Below are 27,928 nucleotides of genomic sequence, written 5' to 3' on the forward strand. Positions count from 1 at the left end.
TATGATAGATCACTATTGCTTCAGTTGAGCACAAAATGGAGTAGTTGGCTTGCATTTAGGATATTGAATAAAAAACACAATAAATAAAATAGTCAATAAACAATAAAATGCCCCACTACTCCTCTGCTAGAGCTGTGTGGAAACTCTAGATGGATCTGGGAAACATGTCTTTCTCTTTTCTCCAACCCCAGGGCAAATGGTTATTGATTCGGATGGCAGTAATTTACTGCATTATATAAACTGTGTTGATGTTACCCCTCTCTTTCATTCATTCTCCACCACCTGCCTTGTTCACCTGAACTCAGGAAACATGATGCTCCCATAACATGATTTCTTTGTATCTTCCTTTATTTTACCAATCCCACTACCTCCCTTTGACATCATTTCTATGTTTCCTGTCTCAACAAGTAACAGCAATTTGTTCACTTCTCGAAACTAAAAATCTTGTACTCATCTTGACTTATTCCTCTCTCTCTCTTCTACCTCGAACTGTTCCCTAGTTCATCTCTGTTTCATCTCTAAAAATCTCCAGAATCGATTACGTTTCTAAAATCTGTTGTATGTGCTACTGCAATAACCTTTTAATCGATCTCCTTGTCCCCAGTTTCTCTATCCTTCTGAGTCCTCACATTGCTTCCAAAATTACTTTATTATAATACACATCACTCTCAGATCATTCATTTGCTGCATAGTAATAAATGGCTCTCTAATTGACTAGAGAGAAAAATACTAATACCCAAACAAGACATTCCAGTACCTGTAATCTGGCTTACACCTGCCTTCCCAGCTTCCTCTTCCTCCCTCCCATTGTTTCATCTTTGTCCTCCAGGAGACCATATCTCTGTGTGGTCCCAATGTCCATAAAACCCGTTCTCTTGATTGAGAACTGTATCATTTGTCCAAGTCAAGAACAAAGCCAGCAGATCAGGAAACCTCCATTCTTCCCACATACGATCAGTCTCTCCCTTTGGGGCACCATTTCATCTTACAGGCTTTTAAAAAACTATATCCACTTATTTCATTTTAGTCCATTATATGGTGGATTAAAATAGCAATACATGTTGTTAATATAGCCCAGAAAATGAATTTTTATAAAAATAGTCAATCCTCATTTTTTTTTGTAGATTCCATACTTGCAAATTCACCTACTTGCTAAAATTTATTTGTAACCCCAAAGTCAATACTTATGGTGAAAAATCTGAGTCACTCTACCTTCTTGTTTCAGCTTTCATACTGTAACAAGTATCCTTTCTACAGTCTATATAGTGCCACATTATTCTCAACTTTTTGCTCTATATTGATAATTTACCTGTTTAAAGTAGCCTCTGTGATCTAGTGCTCCTAAGTGCAAAAGGCTATGACGTGCCCTAACAGAGAAAATATGTACATTAGATAAGCTTTACCCAGGCAGGACCTATAGCACTATTGGCTGGGAGTTCCATGTAAATGAATCAATGATACATATTACATAAGGTGTCTTGAAACAAAAACACACATAAAACAAGATTATGTATGGATCAGATGACAAAAATGCATGGCCAGGGACTTGCAGGAACCTATCCCTGTATTTCCCCTAGGAGTAATGGCTCAGTATTTGCTAATTAAATGACTGGAAAAAGAAAGGTACAGAGGCTTTGTTTCTTGGCATACATGGAGGAGTAACACTACTTTTTTGTGGAGAATGAAAGAACAGTATCTTTATGTTTACAGGAATCACTAAAAATACAGTAGTTTCAGGTAGATTTCATATTTTTTTTGTTAATTATCTATGTCACGTGAGTCCTCCTCCATTGACTATACAAATGAGGCACCAGCTTTGCTTTTTTGAGAGGAATGATGTCCAGTTCTACAGAATCTGCAGTGAGAGCAAAGCACATTAACTTCCTCATCACTGTCCTGTGATTATTTACACTTGTTAAAACCTTGTGAGAGACAATTCAGGAAGTTTAAATTCCCACAGTGTTCAGCATAATGTGATAATATCTAAGAACGAACAAAATTTTTCAGGATACCTTAGCTGCAGTACACATTTATTTTATGAAAATTCAAGAATATGCAATGGAAATTTTGATATTTAAAAATGACAAAATCATGACGGTGTATATCATGATATATATGTATGTGATCTTCTATATGTTTATGCATTCATGATTATATATGTCAGTTATATCTCTATAACGTAAAATATATATGCAAATTGTATGTGTGTGTATGTTCGTGACTCGTAATTCTTAGTTCCAAAAGAAGCTTCTAGGGCACAGATTCCTTTTTCTTTTCTTTTCTTTTTCTTTTTCTTTTTTTTTTTTTTTTGGCAGCACTGAGGATGTTTTCCAAGCCCTGCTGATATAGTAGCATTGTTTTCTCCAAGACAAATGTTCCTGGACCTTAGGGATGTCTTCCCTTGGTGATCTAGTTTAATAATTACTCACTATGGGTTTAAGGAGCGAGACTATTCCATGTACATCTGTTCTGAAATTCTTCTTACCTTTCATCTACAGAAATGCTGTACTCTTCACTATTGCTGTGAGGTGGAGGATGTGCTGGGGGAGGAGGAAGCAGGTCTGCCCAGTTCATGCCACCCTGTTTTGGAACTTTGGGTGTCCGTGCCCCTTTCTTGTGCCCTTGACTCCCTTGAAAAGAAAGAAAACCCAAGTCCTTTATTTCTGGCCTTGAAGATTTTTCTCTTACCCACAGGTGAATTATTTCCTGTAAATATGATCTTATAATTCATATACATATGAGCAGATAAATATGCTTTTCTTCATTCATCTTAATAGAACTTTGTACAACAGAACATGCAAAGGATTGCCAAGTTTAACTGCAAAATAAATAGCGAAAAAGCAATAAAGCCATAAATGAATTTTACAAGTCATATCGTTAATAGTGATCTTCTTACAGCAATTAATTGCATTATGGATTATCACCTAAAACAAATGAGCTGTAGACATATTTTCTGAAGTGCCTTTCTATTATTTAATTGCTGGAACCTAAAATACAATATGATACAGATACGATCTATTAGAGTTCCACTGTTGCATTAAATCACTGAATATATATAATTTGTACTTGTCCATTGAAATGTTTTAGGCACAATGAAATTACTAGTTTTCGTCAGAAAGGCAGGTACAGATGGAAATTATTGCTGGGAGAACTAATATAACTAACAACAAAAGAAGCAGAGAAGTGATTTTTAAAAAGGATAGAAGTGTTTTTAGCCACACTTTCTATAAAATTGTGGCTTAGAGTAAAATGATGTTGCTCGAACATTTACAGTAGTTTGAAATAGCCCAATTATTCAAGTGCCCAGTGTTCTGATTTTAGATTTGGCATATTCTTTAAACACAGGTAAACGTACATTTTAGAGTACTCATTTTAAAATAGTTTTGGGTCAAAAGATACTTGGGGATAAAATAATCTTTATCTTCCTCCTCCAGTATGATACATTTTAGATGCTTATGGAAATTATAGATGATGAGCCTATAATTGTTTTCTCACAAGATCCCCAAAATCAGTGAGTTTTATTGTTCTTTTTAGTTTTAACCTCTCTGAAAGATTTCCAAGTTACATGGTGCATGAAACAGGTTTTAGTATATTCAATGACCCTTATTTTTTTCAAGTCTCTTGGGGATTTTCAGTCCAATGACTGATGTTTGTTAAGCCAGAATTTCTTGAACGGGTATGTTATTGTACCAAGTGTGGGCCAAGGGACTGGCTGTTATTGATAAAATATGACTGCCAGGCCTCTGCATGTCTGTGACAATTCTCTCTTCCTCCACTCAGCTGTATCAGAATGATCGTCCAGTCATCATGGACTTGACCATAACCAGTGCCTTCCTCTTGATTTCTTGGCGAACATCTACTCTAGCTAGTCCGTCTGTCCTAAGATGCCTAAAATTACAAATTTTTCCTACACGTCACTTGCTTGCTTCATTCTTTTCCCTAATTAACACTAAGTTATACATCTTTGTATCTTTTTACCAAATATTCACAGAATACAGTGAATAATAAATAGCAGCAGAAAACCAGGATCTAGATATCTAAGCTCTAAGCTGAAATATGGAGAAAGTCAATTTAAAATTAATAATATAGAGTCATGTTTTTCCCCCATTAAGATATGATTTTCTCTTTAAGTGGCTAAGAATTCAAAAATGAAATGGCATGAAATATCAAATATTAAAATATTTTCTATGGTTTTCCCAAGAGTAGATCCTTAAAACAGTTCCTGTTAATTCGGGGTTTATTTCCTTAAAGCAAAAATCCTTAGTGAGATTTTATTTGTTAAAAAAAAAAAAATCAAACAACACATAGTAGAATAAGAGTAGCTCTAAAAAAGGGAAAGAGGTATTTCTATGCTCCTTGAATTCAAATAGGAATAGTTTCAATCAGTGACAAAACGCAGGCTTAAAGGTGTCAAATCGACATGCCTTAGTCAAGGGAAAATGATAAAATGCAAAGGTCATATTCATTTAACAAGAAGAGAAGAGACACTGGCTAAAAGCATCTAGCATCAACTCCAATTTGGGTATTGGGAGGTGATATTTCTACCCTCTCCTGGAGAAACATACGAGTCAAGATCAGTTGGTTTTGTTCTCATCATGGTGTGACTTGCCACATGTTAGTTCTATTAATGAGCCACCTTTAATTAGAAAAACAGGACTTAAGTACCAGCAGATTCCCATCTGCAATCCCTATCAGGCAAACAGCTGGCAAGCAGCTGCAACAGCATGAAGACCACAGGGAAGGGCTGCGTTGTGGCTTCCAAGGCACTTACACACTTCAGTTGGGAGATCGCTTTACGAGGCTTTGGAGCAAGAACTGAGGGATAGTGGAGAGATTATAAACTGAGGCAGGTTCCTATTGTCCCTAGATCTCATGCTATTGTCTCTTAGACTCGTGAATGTGCTCAAGTGTACTTGGATTTTATGTGCTTTATAGCCTGTTTCAAATGGTAACAAATTTAGCAGATTAACTATATGTCCAATGCGTTTAGTTTTATCTTGGCCAAGGGCAAAAAAGAAGTTTCAACTGCCTTTCAAGTCTAGTCCACGCTTTTGGCTTTATAAAAGTTCATTAACAAGGACGAGAATAAGATCCTTCATCTTCATTACAAAATGTAACATATAATGGTTTAGTGAATGGACTGTCTCTCAAATTGCAGCGATAAGACCGATGCCTGAAAAATTTCAAATTATATATAGTGATTAAACATGCCATATGTGTATATCAGTTGATTAGCATTCAATTTCTAATCCTGGAAGATATCATCTTTTTAAAAGGAGAGATTGCCTTTCTCTTTGGTTCTCCATACTTACCAGATGTACTACTGCCCCGGTCTGAACTGTTGTAAGATCCTCCTGTATTCTGGTCGTATGACTGGTTGTATGGGATAGTTGGAGGAATTGTGTCATTTGCTCGATAATCTAGACATTTCAGATGGAAAAAAAAAACACTTTTACTTTCTCTTTGATGCCTTAGTCATTAACCAGCAATTAGGCTTTTAAGTTAATAAGTTGAGCGTTTTCTAAGTTGTATGTAAGTCTAAAGGAGGAAAAGTCAAGAAAGATAGGCACGTTTCCTTTAAGATTTATAAAATACAGATTCTTTGCGTCATCTCCTTTATATAAATCAGACTAAACACAGGTATGAACAAATCATGAGGGACGATTTCTTCTCTTTAAAATATTTTCAAATCAGCTAAGGCAGAAATCAGAATTGCTTCACTTCTTAACTTTAAAAATGTTAACAACAAAACAATTTTAACCCTTAGAAATCAGGAAGATACCATGTCTGCAAATCATTTAAAAAATTTAGAATAAAAAAAACCCCATGAAACCTGTCAGCAAGATTATATATAATAAAAAAAACATATCCATGATAAGAAAACAAAGTATCTCAATCTGCCACAGGAATGCTTCTGCTTACTTAGGCAAAGGTAAAAATCCAAATGATAAATTTGCTACTGGAATGTACTGAGTCATAATCTGTCAGTTTAGTTGCATTCCAGGGTCTTTACTACAGTTGACATACCAAGTCTGTTACAAGCAGTATAAACAATAAAAAAGAGCTCTGAAATATTTGTTTAGAGGACTGTCAGAGCCTTCCAAAGTCCACAGTAAAGCCATATACTAAGGAAGAGTAATATAACAATAGCTGTAATTCCCACTGTAAATGACAGGACTTCAGAAACTGTCTTCTCCACCTTTGTCAGCCTTTGTCGTGATCTTGTACAAGAGTCTTAACAAATATTTACCGAACTGGATTTTTATGCCAATCAAGTGTTTTTCTTAAACACTTAGAAAAAAGCTGGATGACTCTACCGTTAAAATATACAACACTAACTTGAACAAACAGAATGTTTCTCAAAGTTACCTTTTTGTAATCTCTGACTGTCATGCATTTTATTTTTGAAGAAAATGGTCACAACTCAAGGCTAAAGAAAATAAACCTGTGGCTCTAATTTTCTACAATAAAAGGTGTCATTTACCTGGACACCTGTGCAAAATTGCCCTGATCTATTCATATTAGAGGATTTCTTTTTTTCCCTAGAGGTATAACTTTGCAAGTCATTGCTATTAAAACAGTAGCCTATAGGACTACAAAGAAATCAAATACATACCTCTTCCAACGCACACACATACTATAATAGAGAAACATCCCCCTCAGGCTATAAAATACTATTCTGCTGCTACCAGTTAACACAACATTTACCTTAGGTTCTATCCTGACAGACTTCAATCAAGTCAACCAAAAAAAAAAAAAAAAAAAATGTAGGCTCTAAACCCATACAGTGCAGCAGTCTTAGTAACCACACGAGGTAGGAGAAATCCAACAAACTGAACCACTTCTCCAGCTCCAGCTTAATTTTTTTTCTTCAGTTGGATATAAAAATGCCATTCGTTTATATGACCATATAGAAGCAATTATCTTCCATTCTCCAGTGGAAAGAATGGGATAGTCTATTTATTTAAAATGTGAGGTATTGTGACGGTTGTACATCTGCCTTATGAATAAAAGATTGCGCCAAGCAATCCCTCACCTACGATTAAATTTGAATTAATCTCAAAACCATTTGAAAATAGTTATATATTATTATAAAATCAATTTTCCAAGGTTATTGTTGTGCTAATTAACTCTTTGACACTGGAAACTTTGAAGACAAAGACTTAAGGAACTGTGAGTAACAAAAGGAAGATTTCACTTGCTCGTCCCAGAGAAGTCTGGACATGTAGTGCTGAAGGGTTAAGGGGACCAAGAAAGAAAAGCATGGGAATAAAGCTCTTCACCTTTGTTCAGTTTGTTTTGCTCCATGATGTTATATTGAATTGGTGCCACTTCCTGTTTCTGCTGTCCAGGTGGCTTCCAGTGCTTCTCGCTGGGGTCCCCACTGCCATTGTTCATGTTGTTGCTGAGGTTGGACTGGATGAGCTGGGTGGTGGCGTAAGGAGTGGGCTGCCCTGATGGATTGACAAAACGCCCATCCTTCAGATTTGGGCTATTGAAGGTTTTCATCTCATTGATTTTGTTACTAAGGTCCACATCACCATAAACAGTTGACTCAGGGAGCATCAGATTTGTTTGTTTGTTATCCAGTTGGTTGTTATAATTTGCTATACAATCAGCTATGTGCAACGGAGAGGAAAAGGAAAAAGTCATTCTGCATGGTTATTCGTTTTAAATTTCTTTGTAAGTAGCTTCGTGAGTTGCAATAAAATTGTTATGTAAAGTCAAAATGGGCTTAATTAAGATCAATAGAAAGGGCTAAGTATTCATATGTCCTTTCTAAAGAAGGCAATTAAAATCTGAGGAAATGAGAGAGGGCATTGAGAAATTCTATAGAGACAAAATAATTTTGAACTTTTGCTAGTGCTATGTAGTAAATGTTCATCCAATTTAAGATAGTTTTCTTTTAACAACCCCTGTAATAGGAATTCCACTTAAATGATATACACATGAATATCTGTATGTGCCAAATTTATATTTTCTAGTCTGGAGTTACCTATCTGAAGGTACTAGTTAGTTGTTGAAGCAATAGAACAACACATGTATGTTGAGAATCCAAACAAAGGGGGAAAAAAAACCACTCTGCCTACACAGCAAAGAACTTGAGATTTTAATATTTTATGAAGTAACTCTACTCAAAAAATATAAGGAAGAGAGGTAAAGGGATAGGTAAATAGTGTTTAGGATAGTTTTATTAGTTCTTCTCTTGGTCATATAGGGCACTCATTATCAAGGAAGGATGTTATATAATCATTTTTTCATGGTTTTATAATGACACCCCAAGAAGTATAAAATGACAGTAATGATGACGAAATGAAGCCTAGGTGACCAGGCTAATGTAATCAAAGAAAACCTGAAATAATATCTAATATGACTGCTATTTCAATTTCCCTCTAATTTTCTTTGTTGAAATATTAGAAAATGAAATAATTGATACATATAGAAATATTTAAAGCCTACAGTTGAAAATATTAAAACAGCAGGAAGAACTAAAATCATAATTTAAAATTAAAACATTTTTTAAGCAAAAAAAGTTGTCAAGTTACAATGGTTAAAAATACCATTATTTAATTCATGTAATTCATAGCAGCACTAACATTAACAGCTCACCTTAAAGATTAACAATCACCTTAAAGATTGGTTTTCGGCTGGATAACTTGAGGATAAATTATCAAGGCTGCTACTAAAGATGTAAATGTAGATATAATTTTAATAAAAATGTGCAACTTCTCTATAATACTCAACTCAACTACTCTGCATTTTAACAATAAATGATCCGGGAACAAGAATATTTGACTCACCTGGCCCTTAGTAATTCTAAATCTAATTTCTAGGTATAAAGTTTTATTGAACAGTGGTTAAGAAATATTATTAAAATCCATACAGTTTTGCCAATTTCATTTCTCTTCACCAATCTTTCTAAATGAGTGTGATTCCATAGAATTCAATGAAATGATGGACATGTTCTATTCTGCATTGTTCAATATGGGAACCACTACACGCATGTGCCTACTGAATACTTGAAACGTGGCTGGTGCAAATGAGGAACTGAATTTTAAATTGCATTTTGTTCAATCTAAGTTTAAATAGCCAACTGGAACTAGAGGCTACCATACTGGCCAACACAGCTCTACATATTAATTTAAATGAGTATTGTCATCTTTTGTCTCCTAAAGGGCTGAGAACAGTCTTTCTTTTATCTGCAATCATGTGAGCACCTATCTGTACAGCTAGAATATGGGCCCTTGGAGAACAGGGACATGGTCACATGGATATGTCACGTCCACAGCCATATCCAATGGAGACTGTGGACTTGTTCTAAGGTTAAACATACAGACTGCTCTATGATTTGTTTTTTTATGGTACATGACATCTTCACTTACATGCCATCTTCTATATCCCTTTTTCTTAGTTCCATGGGTTATTTTACTTCTATGCTCCTATCTTTTGATTCTGTATAATTATACTAGTATTTCCCATATTGTGAATTTTGAAGGTTTTCCTTTGGTTTTGGTTTTTTTTTTTTTTTTTTTTTTTTTTTGGTAAGAACTCCATAATTTTCCATTTATTCCTTCAGATATTTCATACTCTATATCTATAATTTAATGTCATGTTTTAGCATGAAACCTTTGTAAATTTACTCGCATATTTCTGAACCAAAAACATGCAGTATAAAGTAAATTTATGCATTCACACCTCCAAAAGATATATATTTCTCATATCTTCAGCATCTACTTCTATATGATAAAAATCTGATTTGGAATTTCAGTTAAATTTCATTTAAAATTCTTTATTACTGTTGTACAGTTGCTATTATTTTTGTTACTGCTATTAACGACTTTAGTTCACTCTATGGGCGCCTGGGTGGCTCAGTTAAGCACCCAACTTCGGCTCAGGTCATGATCTCACAGTTTATGGGTGCAAGCCCTGCGTTGGGCTCTGGGCTGACAGCTCAGAGCCTGGAGCCTGCTTCAGATTCTGTGTCTATCTCTCCTTCTCCTCCCCTGCACATGCCTTTTCTCTCTGTCTCTCAAAAAATAAATAAACATTAAAAAAAAAAAGAATTTGGTTCACTTTAACTATACATTTATAAACATTTTGACCTGTTTTATTCCCCAAATCTTGAAAATAAATAACTATAATTGTAACTACATACATCCTCATAAAGATGAATGCTTCATACAATTTAATTTTCCCTCATTTGCTACCTACTCTAGGGTTTATATTCTCCATTCTCCCAGGCTTTCTGGGAAACCCTGGTGGACGGTGAAGTGTGGAGATAGAGGGATGAAGACAATGTACAGCCAGGGTAATTTGCTAGGTAATAGTCAACATTTTATAAAAATGTGGATCAATTTTTCCTTTCCAATGTAGGAAGAGGGGAAGAAATCTATCTTCTTGTGGCCAGTTCTGGTGCTTATACATCTCGAGCGGTCTCTGCATCTCTAACCTGGGCGACTGTAGGTGGTCAGGTTGCTATCACTGTTACCATTGGCTGCAGTGCAGCAAGTGATGGAGCAGTCATTGTGACTGTTGCCAGTATTAGGCCATGTGTCGGCCAGCCATGGCTGTGTGGCAGGTTCACCGATGTTCAGAAGTCCTGGCCTGAAGGAAGAATATATACATATATAAGGACATGTTTTACAAATAGCAAATGTCATTTCCTATTCAAACTTCCAACAAAGTCTCCATCTCATTATTCTCACAAATAACTTGGTCAACTAGGCTGAATGATATTATTGTTCCTTTTATTTTACAGACAAGATAACTATAATGTGATGTAATGTCCTGGGGTGTCCCTCAGTTAATATGGCTATAACTTTGTAAACTGGCTCAATTGTGCTTCAGACTTAAGATACTGTACCATTTGCAATGCTCTCCTTTATTCACAGTGACTAGAAATCAAACATGGAAGCTAAAAATACAGATACATATATCTTTTAGTGTTTTAGCTGCTTAAAGAATATTATAGGTGAGGCAGTTTGCATTTCTTCCTTTTCTTGACCCATTAAAAAATCATGATTCTTCTTACGACTTCATTAAAAAACGGAACAAACGCCTTTACTTAGACAACGGATCCTTCACAAGAAGCACATTTGCATAATTTTCTTCAAAACCATGTTTCAGAAACAGAGTTGGAGGCTCTGTGACATTTTGCAGAGAGCCTCCTCAATGTTTCAGTGCACAGTTCTGTAAGCTTGTCAAGAGTTTCTGATGGTGACAATGTAAAACGCCATAAATTCCTACATAAACAAAGGAACGCTACTGAATTAAATCTGGTAAAACAAAAAATGTCCACTAGAAGAAATAGTGTTCATGTCTTTTTTGGCACAACAGATGTTAATGCTCTTTCACTGTGCGTTGGGAAAACCAAGCACAACAATGGTTATTAATGGGAGCCCTGTACCACTAGCATCAGAGATGTAGAGTTGAAGAACGCCCTTCCAGGGGCTCCTGGTTGGCTCAGTTGGTTACACGTCCAACTTCGGCTCACGTCACGATCTCAGGGTTCATGAGTTTGAGCCTCGCATCGGGCTTTTGCTGTCAGCACAGAACCCACTTCAGTTCCTCTGCCCCCCCTTCCCCCCACATAAAAATAAATAAATAAACTTAAAAAAAAAGAATGGCATTCCTGATGTCCTTTTCCAACATTGACTCTGACTGATAACTCAGCAAAGAGGTGATGGTGCCTGGTGTGGGGTCAGATCCACCATAATTGGACTGGCAGTGAGATGCTGCAGACATTTTCTTCAGGGTTTCGTTTTCTTTGTTAAGATGACATCACCATGCATCTCATTTACCTGCAAAGCAAGAACCTGACACTTCACCCTCCATGGTTCCATGACACACAGGAACTGAGGAAACTTACTACGTACGTGATGGGTATTTGAAGAATAATTCACTCCAAATGAAGAACACGGATTTATCAGTTATACGTCTGTATACACATGTATGTGTGCATATAGGTATATGTATCTGTCATAAAAACGAATATTTGCTCTTTGTTTACAACGAGTGACATCTTGTTCTGAGTTCTTCACACATATCAACTCATTTAATTCTTAGAACTACCTAGTAGTTACTACTATTATCAAATTTTACAGATGAGGAAACTCCTCAGACACAGATTAAGGAACTTGTGTATGGCTTTGGGAATTGAGTGGGTGACAGGGCTGGGATCAAACCCAAGTACTCTGGCTCTAGAATCCACACTCAAATCCCAGATGCTATACACATACATAGTGGGGCGTGCTGAAATTTCCCAAAGTCCTTAAACATTCATATAAAAGACTGAGTGGGGTAAATGTCTGCAGTCTTGAAATTCAAAATAACCGCTGTTAAAATTGAGCAAACATACTAGTAACATTGTTGATAAAAACGCTTTGAAGAGAAATTTTGCTGAGCTGTGGAAATTAAAAACATTTAAATGCAAGCTGTATCAAAGATATCTGGAGCCTTTGAAATAGTTGTTGGGTATAGAAATTCTGCATCTAGTCATCTTTAACTTTCCTTATTTTATTTTCTCTTGAACTTTAACCTTGTCACTATAGAAGTTATTAAAAATAAATTTCCGTATTTGACACTGTAGAGATATTATGGGTCTAGTGTATGGGTCAAGTGGAAATTTTTCAGCCGACTTCTATGTTTCAAAAGGAGTAGACAATATTTATGATTCCTCAGGAAAGTACTTTTAAAGTGAACGTTTTTATATCATCATAAACTGAAAGAACTTTCCATATGTATGGGTGACTTCCAACAGGAAGTAGGATTAGCAATTCACCTTCTGGCTTTGGTTTAACTTGTATTTAGAATAGTAATTATTTGGGGAAGAAGGTGAAGCATAGATTATTGACCCATAATGAATCTTAAAATGCCATGTGTATATTTCAGTGGGGTCTGAAAAAGTCAAGGTCATATGCCACTACTATGGTAAGGGTGTTAGGGTCTTTTTAAACTACAAATCTCATAGGCTATTTTTCTGCATTTAGGATGATCCAGTATATATAAGGCAGATGTAGCTGCCCAACAATAAGAAATTAAGCAGAAGCAAAACTCAGTTCTGGTTACAGCAATTAAAATGTGTCTACAATACATATTTTTACCTCATACTATTAGATGTATTTTCACACCAATAATCTGAAGTTTTGTTTATTTCTTCCTTGTCTTTTAAAAGACAGTATTATCAGGGAAGGGAAGACAGTAGGGCTCATAAAACCCAAACTTATCTTCCAGTTTATGTGAAGGGGATGAATTTGTGTCACAAAGAAAAAGAGGACATTGCATTTAAATAATTATGTAGCAACAGTTTTCATTTCCTCTGCTGCTCTTACGCCAGATACTCCAATCACTTCACTCAAACAAAACAAAACACAGCAACCTATTTAAGATCCTAAATCACAAAATAAAATACTAGAGGGTGCCAGGGCTGGAGAAAATGGTACGGGGGCCTCACAGTACACGAGTGTCTGTGGACTGTCTCCTCTTTCCTTTAATAGTCTGCCAGAGTTCTGAAGCGCTGGAAGGAGCAAGGGATAGGTTGAAGAGTGGCCAGTATTTTAGAAAGAAGCAAGGCCTGAGCTCTGCTTCTTTGTCACCTCCCACAGCAAGGAAATGGTTTATTGGCATTCTCTACCTGTTTGGCTTGATTTTCTTACTCATTTCTTCAGGATTTCTCGGGTGTTCACATGTTTATGCTGTGGTTGGGATTTTAAGTAGGGTTTTTGGAAGAGGTGACTGGAATTTTTGAGGTAGGGAAAACAAATGAATTAGAACAGCTACTTAATAGTTCTATGGTCCTCTCCTGGATCGTATCACAAGCCTTTGGCCCTTTTTAAGTTGGGAAGCCAGCCGTCTCTGCTTACCACAACCCTCTTTTTCCCTTTTCTGGGAAGAGCTCAATTCACAATTTTGTGAACTAGAAAAGATTTTCGGGGTCAACCTTCTCCTTTATTATAATTTCCGTTGCAATGACTCAGCTCTGCCGTTGTGGTGGGAAAGCAGCCCTGGACAGTACATTAACAAATAAGTCTGGCCGTATTCCTATAGAACTTTATTTACAAAACAGGTGGCCGACTGGACTTGACCCAGGAGCCCTAATCTGCGGAACCCTGATATAAACAAAAGATCACTGCATTACCTTATGTTAGGTGCTTAACTGGTATCTGCACAGCACAAAAGTTCATGGAGAACACAGCAGGTGAAGCTCAGGAAACAGACACGGGAGGGCAACACATTCCAAGCTGATGAAATGAAGATATATAAGAGAATCTAACAGGGGCGAGTGGCAGGTGGGCTGACACTGGATTGTAGGGTGTGGCACTTAGACTTGGGAAACAGACCTGCAAAAACTAGACGTTGCTGGCTTCACGTATTATGCTGAATTTGGACTTGATATTTTAGACATGGCGGGTTCTATTAAAAGCAGGATCTGGAACAACTTAGAGACATGATCAATATGCATTTCCAAATACCATTTTGGCTGCAATGGGCAAAGGAATAAACAGGAAGTAGTGATGATGAATATAGATGAAGGTAGGGCTGCTGGGAGCTTTTGAGACAGATTAGGCAGGGGAGAACAAGTGCTGGATGTGAAACAGCGTTGCGATAGTGAAGGGGGTAAAAAGTGGGCTCAACAAAGGCAATGATGGATGCAGAAGAAAGGACGATTTGACATTATGATTTGGGTGGGGCATCTGGGTGGCTCAGTGGGTTAAGCGTTGGACTCTTAATTTTGGCTCAGGTCATGGTATCTCAGTTCATGAGTTCCAGTCTCGCATCGGGCTCTGAGCTGACAATGTGGAGCCTGCTTAGGATTCTCTCTCTCTGTCTCTCTGCCCTTCCCCCTCTCGTGCTCTCTCTCTCTCTCAAAAGTAAATAAATAAACATCAAAAAAAGAAAAAAGAAATTTTAACTTAGGTATCATGAACCGAATGAGGTGGGAGGGTCAGAACAGGGTCACAGAGTCTGAGATGCCTGAGGGAAACCAATGTTTAAGGTATGGACGTGAGAGGAGACAGTGCAGGAGTTTGGATCGCTGCCCCTTCTCTTCCCACACGGAATCGTAGAACACAGATATACATGTGCACCCACTGCAACTCCCCCTCCCCCTCCACATACATACTCTGGCTAGGAAATGAGACTTCTTCCTAAAGTACCTCTGATTCCTCTTCTGCTCTATCTATTTGTTCCAAAGCACTTACCAACTGCTGATACTGTAGTTGACTTTTTTAATCTTTATTATTTATCTTCTATCTCCCATACTTAATGTAAAGTTCATAAGAACAGGAATTTTTATTGACTTGCTCGCTGATGCATCCCAACCAACTAGAACGGTGCCTGTCACGTGGTAGACATTCAATAAATACGTTCGATGAATAAATACATTTAAAATTGTGTCTGTAGCTATCATTTTGAGCACGGATTCTAAGATCTTTATTTATCTGTTGCCTCTGTAATATTCCAGCATCTTTTGTCATTTCATTTGCTAGTTTACTTTTAAAATATTTGGTATCTGAAATACAGAGGTTTCACTGTTATCCTATTTTTAATTTAAAAGGTTACTTCTGTATGGTAATACAGCAAGCTTTCCAAATGGACAGTTAGTTCAGTTTGTTAATTTTCAGTTGATAGCTTGTAATTTTTCAGTCCTGCCATAGAAACTTGCTATTTGTAACTATGGATTCCTTCCATTAGTTCCTGTTTGATAACTTGCTCTATCTAGGTTGTAAATCCATTTAGAACAACGACCAGCAATATTTTACGTGTGTGTGTGTGTGTGTGTGTGTGTGACAGAGAGAGAGAGAGAGAGAGAGAGAGAGAGAGAGAGAGAGAAAGAGTGAGAGACAGTCTGTACACGTGCCCATGTACAGAAGCTAGTGCAGTACACTTTGTATGCTATGGTTAAGATAAAAGCGAAAGTCTACAGTCATGAACATACACATGTAGAGAGCTGGTTCTATAATCAGGCCGTCCAGATTTACCCACGAGAGAATGTTGTGATGCCCAGAGGCTGTTTCATGACTATCTGGGCTACAATTTAGATGGAATTCTCCTGGATGCAAAACCAGGCTCTGGTTTAATTCCTGAATCAAGTGAATTTCTTCCTTATGAAGACCTCCTAGCTTTCAATCTCTCAGGGACTGGCTTTGTTTCACAGGAATGAAAACAGCAAGCTAGCACGGGTACCTGGGAAGAAAAGGTTAGCACTCGATACCCAAATTTGTGCAGCACTGGTTAAAGGTGATCAACGTTTTTTAAAAAATCATTCTTTGTCATATACTAAATTCAGTAATTTTGTTCAGATGGTATGCTTCTTGGAGTATTTTACTCGTTTTTGTCTTTTCCAATTCCATCCACAACATCCAACTGTGCAAAGCCGAACACCCAGTAAGTTCATTCAATTTGAATTATAAAATGGTTTTGGTTGGAAGATTTTTGTTCTTACACTTTAAGCTAGATGTTGCTGGTTTGGGGAAAAAAATCATCTTATTATAGAAAATGCAGAAGCGTGGCTCACATACATATACCTTTTTTCAGCTCTTTTAAGCTGCCTGTCACATCAATTTCTGATTTCTCTGTGAATATATTAAAGTTCACTGAATAATAATTACAAAAAATCATAAATATAGGATTGAGGTTCATTTTAATTAGAGGGAAAAAATCTCTGTATTAACAAGCTACCCAGATTTCTTCTTTTATCTCAACATATTTTCCTGCAACTCGAGAGCTGAACTATGTTGAATTCACAACAACAAACAAACCTAACCTACAACAACTTATGAGCAAATGCTGTGTTCAGCAGGTTTTCAAATGAACACTTTCTCTTTGATAGTAACTGTTAACTAGCTATATTTCTTAATCTTCATAAATGCCATTGCTTAATTACTTTAACTCCTTTTAATCATTCGCTAAATCAGCAAGTTTGTCTTTCCCGGTTAACGTGCGCCCTCTGGTGTCCATTCACTGAGATGCAACAGCTCCAATCAACTGCTTTTGTATACAAACCAGCTCGGTTCCACAAGCACAGCGGAATGGTGTATTTCTAAAAGATTTGAACAAATTTCATCCTCAACTTCAACCTTTTATGCAAAGAAAGTGATGTCATTGAGGGGGCCAAGATGAGATACCTGTAATTTCCCTTAGGATCTACAAAACAAGCAGGATAGTTACCTCCCTCCACTGCTTACAGCTTCACCGCCTCTCTGATAAGTTACTAGAATATTACAAAAAAAAAAAAAAAGAGAGAGAGAGAGAAAGAAACAATTAATAGACAGGTTTATGCTTAAATATCAAAAGCTATCACATCCATAAGCATCTTTCTTAAAATGGAATATTTTCTCCCTTTCTACTTAGAAGCATTAGAAAAACCATCACAGAAAGTAGATTTCTGATTCAACTAGTATTTTTTAAGATTGTATAACATTAAATATGTTACTCCTATTTTCTTAATGTGCCAATAAAGTTAAGAACTAAGTAAAAGCAAACTTCAGTGCACTCTTATTAAATATAACTATTATGCATTGCTACATTCCTATTCCCATAGTTTTCTACTTTAAATTATTAGATCGTATGATTTCATGATTATATATATATACGTGTGTGTATATATATATATATATATATACACACGTATATATATATACACACGTATATATATATATACACACGTATATATATACGTACGTATATATATATATACACACGTATATATATACACACGTATATATATACGTATGTATATATATATATATATATACACACACGTATATATATATAAACATATAAATACATATTTGGAATCTTAAATTTGGGGGAAAAAATGACTAGGCTATTTTCCCAGAAGAAGTACCAGAAAGACAAAGATAAATGTTCAAATAAACCTTCTCTCTCTCTACACACAAAGATATATGTCAAGTTGTGGCAGTTAATTAATACGACCTATTTTTTCTTGTGGCTTGTAGAACCCCTTCCCATTACATTTTCATCAGACATGTGTACATATAGTGAAACTATATTTTAATGTTCTTGGAAGCATTCTCAGCCCAATGAATTATGGGTATAAAAATTTAGCAATAACAAATACAGATTTGCACACAGTTAGGCAAGAGGTTAAGAAGATTAGCTTTTCTGTAAATACAGACACATTTTCTAAGAAGAAACATGTTTCTAAAAGCTGCCAAATTCTGCTACTTAGAAGAACTCCAAACGGGGAGTGTGTTAAGGAGAGATAACTGCTTCCAGTGATTACTTTAAATGGATTAAAACCGAGGAGGCAAGACTACAGGTACATCTTTTACTAAAAGGTGATGTGAAAGAAGAGGACCCACTTTGAAAGAAATTGAATAGAACAAAATATTAGGATTCTGACTTCAGGAAAATAAAAAGTTTTATCTTTCACATGTGCTGGGTATTTTGACTCCCTTTAAAAATGTTGATTCTGTGGACAGAGAATTGCAAGGGAGAGAAATTTTTGTTGGAAAACATAAAGGCTTAAGTTAAGGGTAAAAAAATGCACTGCCAAGTATGAAATAATCAATAAGATCATTAGCATGTTAAATCATGCTGAGGGTAGAAACAGAGTATCTAATGAAACACGTGCAAACAAGGCTAGGATGCGATGTGGAATCATGAATAAATAACTGTATTAAACGGATGAAAGGCAACACCAATCATTTCTACTTCAAATGCATGCCTGACATGAGTAAATGAAGGACCGTATTCCATTTTAAGTCCTTTCCCCCAACTAACTGCAGAAAATGAAATAAAAACAGAAACACAATAGTACAACACATGCCAAACCAACAAAGGAGAGGAGGAGGCTAAGTGCAAATATGTACCTGTTGGTGTGAAGGTAAAAGACGGGACTGAAAAATCAAAACAAAATATAAACCAGTTATTAAGCTGAAGAGAGAAAGGGAACACATCACATTAGTATAAATCAAGCAGACAGCTGAACATAAAACAAATGTAAATAACTAAGCCAGCAGTTCTGACGCTCTGATAGATGGATAAAACCAAATCTGAGGTTCAAAGAAGAGGCTTGTCTCTACAGGTACCATTTTGAAGCGTCTGGCATTCTAGTACAGCGGGGAGTCGTGCTGGGTTAGCCTGTGAATGACCCTGCATTTAGTGACAAGGATTTAGCTCCCGGCTTTAGTACAAACAGGAATCCTCTACTATTAATCATTTCTAAACATTGGTTGATGGATTCTCAAACAAGTATTATCAGGGTCTTGATTGAACCTTATCTAGAAATCTGAAAGTAAATGCTTATTAAAGTGAACTAATAGGTGGACTTAGGTATTCATTATTAAGAGAAGGAGAGAGACAGAGAGAGGGAGGGAGGGAAGGAAGGGAGGAAGGGAGGGAGGAAGGGAGGAAGGGAGGGAGGAAGGAAGGAAGGAAGGAGAGAGGGAGGGAGGGATGGAAAGAGGGAGGGATGGAGGAAAGGAAGGAAGGAGGGAGGAAGGAAGGGAGGGAGGAAGGGAGGGAATGAAGGGAGGGAGGAAGGGAGGGAATGAAGGGAGGGAAGGAAGGAAGGAAGGAAGGAAGGAAGGAAGGAAGGAAGGACAGAAGGAGGGAAGGAGGGAGGAAAAGAAGCAAAGAGGGACAGAAGGAGGGAAGGGAGGGAGAGAGGGAGGGAAGGAAGGAAGGAAGGAAGGAGAGAGGGAGGGAGGGATGGAAAGAGGGAGGGATGGAGGAAAGGAAGGAAGGAGGGAGGAAGGAAGGAGGGAGGGAGGAAAGGAAGGAAGGAGGGAGGGAGGGAGGGAAGGGAGGGAAGGGAGGAAGGAGAGAGGGAGGGAGGGAGGGAAGGAAGGAGGGAGGGAGGAAAGGAAGGAAGGAAGGAAGGAGGGAGGGAGGGAGGGAAGGGAGGGAAGGGAGGAAGGGAGGAAGGAGAGAGGGAGGGAGGGAGGGAAGGAAGGAGGGAGGAGGGAAGGAAGGAAGGAGGGAGGAGGGAGGGAAGGAAGGAAAAGGGAAGGAAGAGAAAGAAGGAACAAAGAGAAAGAAATGAGGAAGAGAGGGAAGAAAGAAGGCAAGAGCGAACTGAAACAAAGAGAACCATAAAACTGAACTGCCAAGAAATGCCTGACACCTTATCACGTAAACAGTGTAATACTATGTTTTTATCATTGTGGAAATTTGTGAATGGGAAAAAATGGGTAGTTTTAAACTTTAATTTCTCTATTCTAGTTCACATGTAGAAGCCTTCTCCGAGTAGGCTGAGCAGTTTTTAAACGTCACCCCAGAAGCTAACAACACAACAATAACGCCCCACTGAAAGCCTTCGCTCTCTCTGCAGTTATAAATCTTCATCTCGTCAATAATGCCCGAAATTCAACTGCAGACCTCAAAAGTGGCAGCCTTGCCTCCCCCACTTTTCCTACCTCCTCCCAAATGCTGGGTGTTGGATAACACCACTAGTGTTTCTATGTCATTTCCTGGAGGGAGGGGGCTGACTCATTTCCCAAGCTCTTCACATGAATCGAAAGTAAACACTGACCTGGCAAAGACAGCAAGGGAACCTACGCTGCTTTCTTGAAGACTAAAGTTTGTGTCTGAGAAATCCTTAATTCACACAAACTAGAATATCGATTCCTTATCGTGGATCATCAAGTTGCCAAAAAATGTATTTTCCACTTCACATATGAATGTCTCCCAGAAATTTACTTTGGGATTAGAGCCTTTGCGGCTGCTAACTGTTAACGCTGGGGCATGCCGCACAATTGTCACTTTTCACCAAACCGTTTTATCTCTGAGCACACTAGAAGGAACAAAAACGAAACCCTCAATGCCGTGTACCCAATTTACACACTGGCCTTCGTTTGGAGCACAGCCGCAGTCTCCCGGGCTGTGTTTTCTTTCAGTTAGGTCTTTTCAGAGAGTCAATGTAATTTAGCTACAATCAAAAATTCAGAGTCATAGTAACAAGTCTTCATAAATAATAATAATAATAATAATAATAATAATAATAAAAGGTACATTGGAAAGTGAAGCTATTCAAGTGCCTGAGCATTAATCTGCAGTCATAAGGACATAGGGACAATATGAAAGGTCCTTGTCTGTACTCTTAGCTAACTGCCAACCCAGTTAAAGGAACTAAAGGAGAGATGAAAAGAAGTCCATCTAAGTGAAATTTTTACAGCCTGTACCCCAAAAAACAACTTAATTTTCAAAGCCTCTGATAATACAATAATCTCTTTTTACCCAGCGATGCTGGTGCACCGTGTGAATGCATGTGGAAAAGGGACATGGCATGTTCCAGCATAGGGTTTATCTACAGATAAATGGGGGCGGGGGGTGTTTAAAAATGCTCAGTGTCACCCAAAGTCACACTCTGGCTTGATGGTTTATAGGGCAATAGGTTCTTTCATGTCTATTTCTTTGAAACGCTTCATCTCGTTTTTTCTTTTAATTACTGGCATTGTTTTGGCAGAGACAATTTAAGGTTTCAGGATGCACTTTTTTTTTTTTTTGAATTGCATGGAAACAGAATTATGAAAAAGTGCCAACAAGGCAAAACGGGAAAGCTGAATCGAATGCTCACCAATTACATTTGTAATTATGTTCTATGATTTCTGCTTTAACACAAGCTAGTTAAAAGGACAATGATATTAGTTTAATAGGTTTTGCACAAAGAGCACATAGGCATCTGCCAGCATGCTTAAAGTACATTAGTGGAAGAAGAGAAATTTCAGAGAGGAAGTGGGTTTCATGTCACATATTTAGATTTCAAGACAATACAGAGCATTCAATTGTTATGACTGTACAGCTACAGCACCTTATGGCACTAAGAAGTACAAGATTCCCGGAGAATTCAAGAGAGTCCTCATCTGTGCGTTAATTAAATCACTTATCCTCTTCAAGTTGGATTTCAAAACACAGCTCCCAACACCCCTGCCCCTTCCCTGCCCCACGACACAGGGACACCCGCAAGCCCCTTCTGGGCATTGCCATTTAGTCAAAGGTTTTATATGGTGACACATGTGAGGGACATTGTCCTGCTTTGTATACATAATGAGCGCCAGCTCCCTTTGCAGTAACCTCCAAGCCCTCATTTTCCATTTCACAGGCAGGGATACTGACATTTTGCTTCATCTCTAGACAGAATACATATCTGAAAAAAAAAACATTTTTAAGGATGGTAATGCTGCAGCAAGTGTACCTACATAGAATGCTGCACACCCACAGGCAGGAGGCACATTAATTTATTTTTGCAGCACGGTGATGAAGTTGTGTGCACTCTTTCTTGCCAAGATCCCTTGTGACTGAGAGCACTAATATTTTAGACTGCTTCTCCAGGCTGTTTTATAAGTGTACAGGGACAGTCAAGAGAACTTCTCATTGAGAAAAGTTCTAGCTAGCACCACAAATTCTGACTTTGCCTATAACTGATTAGAGAAAGGGCTTAGCCAAGACACTTAGGAAATGTTCCCTTCAAAAATTCTGTTGACGTTTTTCTAAAGGGTGGTGATGGTGGAGGGAGGGGATGTGTTTATCGGTAATTCCCTTTAAATTTGCAGCAAAGCAAAAGTGTTGTGTTAGATTTGCATCTAAGCCCTATGACTAGGGTGAATGTGTAATGTGTCATATAAACCAGGACAGTTTTGAGAGCAAAAAAGGAGCAGTATAAATAATTTAGTTGGACTAAAGACATAAATTGGGCCTCTCCCCAGATAGCCAGAACCTTCACTCAAACTACCTATAGCCCATATCAGAGGCCCAGAATTGATTAATATATTTGTTCGGAAGGTGGGGGCAGGGAGGATTATTTGCCTGAGAACGTTCACAAATCTTATCAAAGGATAAAAAATACAAATCACCAGTGTACAGACTTCAAAGGCATGTATGGTGAAGGTGTCTGAAAATTCTTGGTGTACTCAGTTCATCCATACAATTGTAACTAACAGCAGCCAGGTAAACTTTTTCTTCTAAAACTATCAACACATTTGTAACGAAATCCCCATCGCTAATTAACGCCATATCGATATTCAACTCCGCAACTTTAAATACAGCAATAAAAAAATAAAATAAACACTCCTCTCTGCAAATGGAGGCACATCATTTAGCTGGGCATTCCATGTTCAGTAAGAAATAACTATTTGATAGATCATCAGAAAGAATCATAAAATAATTAGTTTACAAATAATGTCTTCAGCTTCACAAAAACAACAGCACTCCGTTTAAGCTCAGTGCAGAGCTTGTATTTATAATTCCTGGGACAACGAGGCTAAAACATTTCTTCAAGAATGTAAAACCACGGAGTAACTCCCCCAAAGCACAGGAGATGGTATAACAAACAAGGGTGGACCTACCTTGGTGAAATCTATTTTAAAGGAATTGAGCCTGAAACGGATAAACCCTTGTTGGAAGTGCTGCTAATCAAGAGGAGTCAATGGGTGGAGATGACAATACAATAAAAGCACTTTTGAAAATCTTTCTATATGAAAATAATTTACTACAGGAGATACATGGTCATGAATATTCTGGGGTCACAGATTAAAATCAGGAGTTACACAAACATATTACAAAATGGAAAACTTAGGAAAGGTAGTACCTTTTCTGATACCCGCGTAAGTACTAGTCAGCCCGTTTCTCTTCTTGCGGTGTCGATAAAGCCAGATGCTAAACACCATGAGGATGATCCAGCAGGCTGCCCCGATTCCGGCAATGAACGCTGGCTGCTTCACCACATCGGAGATCTGCTGAGCAAGGCTGACCTGGTCTTCAGGCGACACAGGGTTTCCATGAGAATCTGAAATGCCATCTTTGGATTAATGTGGGTTTAAAAGTCAATGAGACAACGAATGCATACTTATCTAAGGTGGCTATCATTACTTTGTCAATTTTTGAACAGTAATTTCTTTTATTCTATGACATCCACCTCTGTTAATTAAAAGAGTCCAGGAGATTGTCAGCAAAATCATATTCACTTTATCTTCATACAAAACACATATGATGCGGTAATTTTATGGACTATATTTTAAAACAAAGACAATGGCACACAATTTCTATTTTTTACTCCAGAAAACTCTGCAGCTTATTGCTTAGATGAACTTTCACAGGTTAGTGCTGAGATAAATACAAAACTATAAATCTAAAAAGTGAAATATGTCAACAATAGTATATAAATAAGGAGTATCAAATAAGTTGTATAAAAAAGATATAAACTGTCTCAGACTTCTATAGGTTTTAAAATATTAACAAATAAAAGGTTATTTCCTCTTCTTAAGGCCTATATTGAAAAAAACAGTGTATACTTTCCTTGTCCCTATACCCCGATTGTATAGGCTATTATTTTAAGACTCTAAAATGTCTTATAAACACGTTATTTGGGCCTATGTTCAAAGGGTCTATAAAATTTAGTTTAATATAAAACCAAAGAAAAATTAAGATAATCTTACCACTGAAATAACTATGAATAATATTCCTATTTTTTAACAGTAATCTCTATACCCAACATGGGGCTTGACCTCACAACCCTGAGATCAAGAGTTGGATGGTCTACTGAATGAACGAACCAGGTGTCCCACATTTTTTTTTTCAAGTCATCTCTTTCTTTTTAAAATAATAGCCGTGATCAACAACAGATATAAGAACATTAAATATGGACAAGAACTATCAAGTGTTATCAAGCCAAGAAGGTTTGTGTTTTGTTATCTCAATTCAAGAATTTGAAATCGACGGCATTGATGGCTATTCAAATGTACTTATTTTTGCATTCATGTTTAAACCCACTGCGATTCATTGTCTAAGCCCACCATTCCGTCAAGTCACACAGAGCAGTTAGCAGAGTCTATGGAGAACTGGAAGTGCTGTGCTGTCATCAGAGCCATACCCTACTTCATGGGCTCTGACTTGATCGCAACACCAAGGTGGCCCCGTGGGCAGAATTCCCACCAGTGTCTACTTTTAATGTTCCTCCCCCACAACATCTGGTGAAACAAGAAGGGTTTGTCCATTTCATTAGGGCTGGTGCTTTCTTACAGTCGTCAAATTTCACTGGACTCTGAAAATGTTCTGGTAATGAAGCTGTTTTAAAATAGAAACATTTTGGGGCGCCTGGGTGGCTCAGTTGGTTGAGCGGCTGACTTCGGCTCAGGTCACGATCTCGCGGTCTGTGAGTTTGAGCCCCACGTTGGGCTCTGTGCTGACAGCTCAGAGCCCAGAGCCTGTTTCAGATTCTGTGTCTCCCTCTCTCTGACCTCCCCTATTCATGCTCTATCTCACCCTGTCTCAAAAATAAACGTTAAAAATAAAATAAAATAAAATAAAATAAAATAAAATAAAATAAAATAAAATAAAATAAAATAAAATAAAATAGAAACATTTGTTCTAATCCAAAATTCCACCCCCCCTTTTTTTTTTTCAGAAAAATAACCACGATAGCTTATTATCTAGGAATAACATTTCTCCAACAGAAAAAAAAAAATCTACAGACGATTTTTTTCTTATTAGATGATATTATGTCCCAATAAGACATTGGTTAGACAAATAAGCAGCATTCAGTGGCTAAGGAAACAGTCTTGTGAAAGTGCCACCCCTTTCTATGTAAAATGGTAGCTACACTGCTACTCACAGGGGTGTGTGTGTGTGTGTGTGTGTGTGTGTGTGTGTGTGTCTGTGTGTGGTGTTATTATTATTTTTTTTTTACCTTTTTTTTTGAACAGAATCCCATATTATATTCTGTGGAGGGTCAAGCCGGAAAAGCCTATTTTTATAAATTCTCTCAGTTACCTGCTTTCAACAGTTTGTTGACTGAATGTTTCATTTCATGTTCCAGGCTCTTTTATCTACAGTTATCGTAAAAGCACTTCATCCTCTGCGAGTTCACCAAGCAGACCTATTCTTTTTTTTTTTTTTTTCCTGATACACTTTTTGTATCTACTAAGTTTATAGATTTCATGGCTATTTGTGCAAGGTTAAGTTGGGTAGCTTCAGATTTTATGGAGACAGCTAAGAGAGGTTCCATGCAAGCGACCAGATGGGCTTAAGAGAATAAAGTGTGGTGTGACTAATGAATTAAAACGGCCACTCTGTATCTCAGTCTTTGTCTCACTGCAGCTGAGGCTATACTAAGATATGGAAAACTGGAACACATTTATAATTTCAAGAAAACCAATTTGACCCTCAAATCCCTTGATTTAAATCTTAAATAAATAAAATTACACATGGCCCTTTCCCAATTCAGCTCTGAAAACACAGGACTAAAATCACATGTTACAAAAGTAGGTAAGTGACATCAACAATGTATAAGGTCATCACAGTGTAACCTATAATATCAATTTTAATAAGTTAGTACTGACACTTCATAAAAGTGGGCAAGTGAGTAAAAGGTCTATACTGAGACTGTTTTTCCCTTATCTCACCTAAAATTGTATCAAGTAATTCTCTTAGTTTCCTGTATTACTTGGAATTTTGTAATAGATGATCCTGAAATAAATCATGAAACTATTTCCACCTAAAGGTTGCACACGTAATCACTGTTTAAAAAGATAATTCCCAACTCGAATTCTGGTCCATGGCTCTGGCGGATGGAGCAAGCTCCCTTCTGAAGGTTGGAATGTTATTGCCATAGCATAGAGTTTTCAGGAGGTAGCTCCCTCACCAGTGACTTCATTTTGTGGTGTTCCCATTCATCTATTTGGAATCACGGGACTTGAGTCCTGGGCAGGAGGCATGCACTATTTCTAGATCTGCACCATTAAATCCTCCCCTACACTATGTGTTTCTTTTTCTTTCTGCTGGCCTTGGGTCAACCTTGGAAGCTCCACATTAAATAAAGCTAAGCCTCATCAGCCCGTGACCCTCCACGTCTACAAGGAACAGGGTCCTACCCCACAATTACTGCACTTCAGGTGGACTTTATTGTGTTATACCACAGGAGTTCGGCAAGGACATCTACTAGAGAAGATAGCATTGTCTTAACAATGGAACAATGATAGTTTCCAAATTGAATGTAAAGCTTATACAACACAGTTTATTCAAAGCCAAATGTTTTTTAATTTTGTTTTGAAATAATGTCTTGAATGTCATCGATTATCATCCAAATGCAAAAATACTATGCACTTATCTGTGAAGTATAAAAAATGCATATATCTGATCCTTTACCACAATTTAGAAACGGACATAAAATCTTATTAATGCTTAACTTGGGATGTGAAATGAACAGATACAATGTTGACTGGGCTCTCAGCATCTTTTGTAATTTAAATGTAGCCTCTTAATATTGACGCTTTTCTTTTCCCTTTCCATTTATAGTTGTATTTGTTGCTGTTTTGTTATTTGCTTTACATTTTTCTAGTAACCATTTACTAATTTGTATTTTGTATTCATGCGACATTGACTACAGGAGAGTGTTGTTACAATGCTTCTCTGTTAAGTTTTCTTTTTTTCTTTTAATTCATCTAACCACTTTGGAAGCACATATTGTATTTAACTATCTAAGTAATTAGCATATAACCATATTCCCATTCTCTTTGACATTTGAATCTATCTTTTGTTATAAAAAGCAATTAAAATTTTAAACAGACACCAAAAATGGGGTGCCTGGGTGGCTTGAGCCCAGGCTGCCTTGGCTGAGCATTTGGCTCTTGATCTCATAGTTTGTGGGATCGTGCCCCTCATCAGGCTCTGCACTGACAGTGTGGAGCCTGTTAGGGATTCTCTTTCTCTCCCTCTCTCTGCCTCTTCCCCACTCTCTCCTATCTCTCTCTCTCAATATAAATAACAACTTAAAAAAAAAAAACAACAGACACCAAAATGGTAAATATAAGTTGCATATTGCTTAAACTTCTAATGCCTAGTGTAACTTTTTCATGGGAATTTATTTTTTTCATCCAAATCACTATAAATTCCGTGAATGTTCAGACTGTCTTTCTTACCCACTGAGGTATCCTTGGTTCTCAATTAATAGTATTTGTTGAATAGA

General features: G+C 37.3%; 1 protein-coding gene across 10 annotated transcripts in view; it reads right to left on the reverse strand.

The window, feature by feature from the left end:
• The window catches only part of ROBO1 (roundabout guidance receptor 1), a 1,122,944-nt gene that overhangs the window by 30,648 nt on the left and 1,064,368 nt on the right, over window positions 1-27,928 (reverse strand). For 5 of the 10 annotated variants that reach the window (XM_053903217.1, XM_053903211.1, XM_053903213.1 and 2 more), the window contains 7 exons: window positions 23,555-23,752; window positions 18,837-18,863; window positions 17,170-17,212; window positions 10,451-10,605; window positions 7,284-7,619; window positions 5,313-5,420; window positions 2,486-2,630 (listed from right to left, as the gene is read on the reverse strand). In XM_053903217.1, coding sequence (XP_053759192.1) covers window positions 2,486-2,630; window positions 5,313-5,420; window positions 7,284-7,619; window positions 10,451-10,605; window positions 17,170-17,212; window positions 18,837-18,863; window positions 23,555-23,752 — 1,012 coding nt within the window. The remainder of the gene's footprint in view (window positions 1-2,485; window positions 2,631-5,312; window positions 5,421-7,283; window positions 7,620-10,450; window positions 10,606-17,169; window positions 17,213-18,836; window positions 18,864-23,554; window positions 23,753-27,928) is intronic. The other 5 variants (XM_053903216.1, XM_053903221.1, XM_053903212.1 and 2 more) reach the window with 3 other exon arrangements.

Source organism: Panthera pardus, unplaced genomic scaffold (genome assembly GCF_024362965.1).
Source record: "Panthera pardus isolate Hobbes unplaced genomic scaffold, ASM2436296v1 HiC_scaffold_16, whole genome shotgun sequence".
Classification (NCBI taxonomy): domain Eukaryota; kingdom Metazoa; phylum Chordata; class Mammalia; order Carnivora; family Felidae; genus Panthera; species Panthera pardus.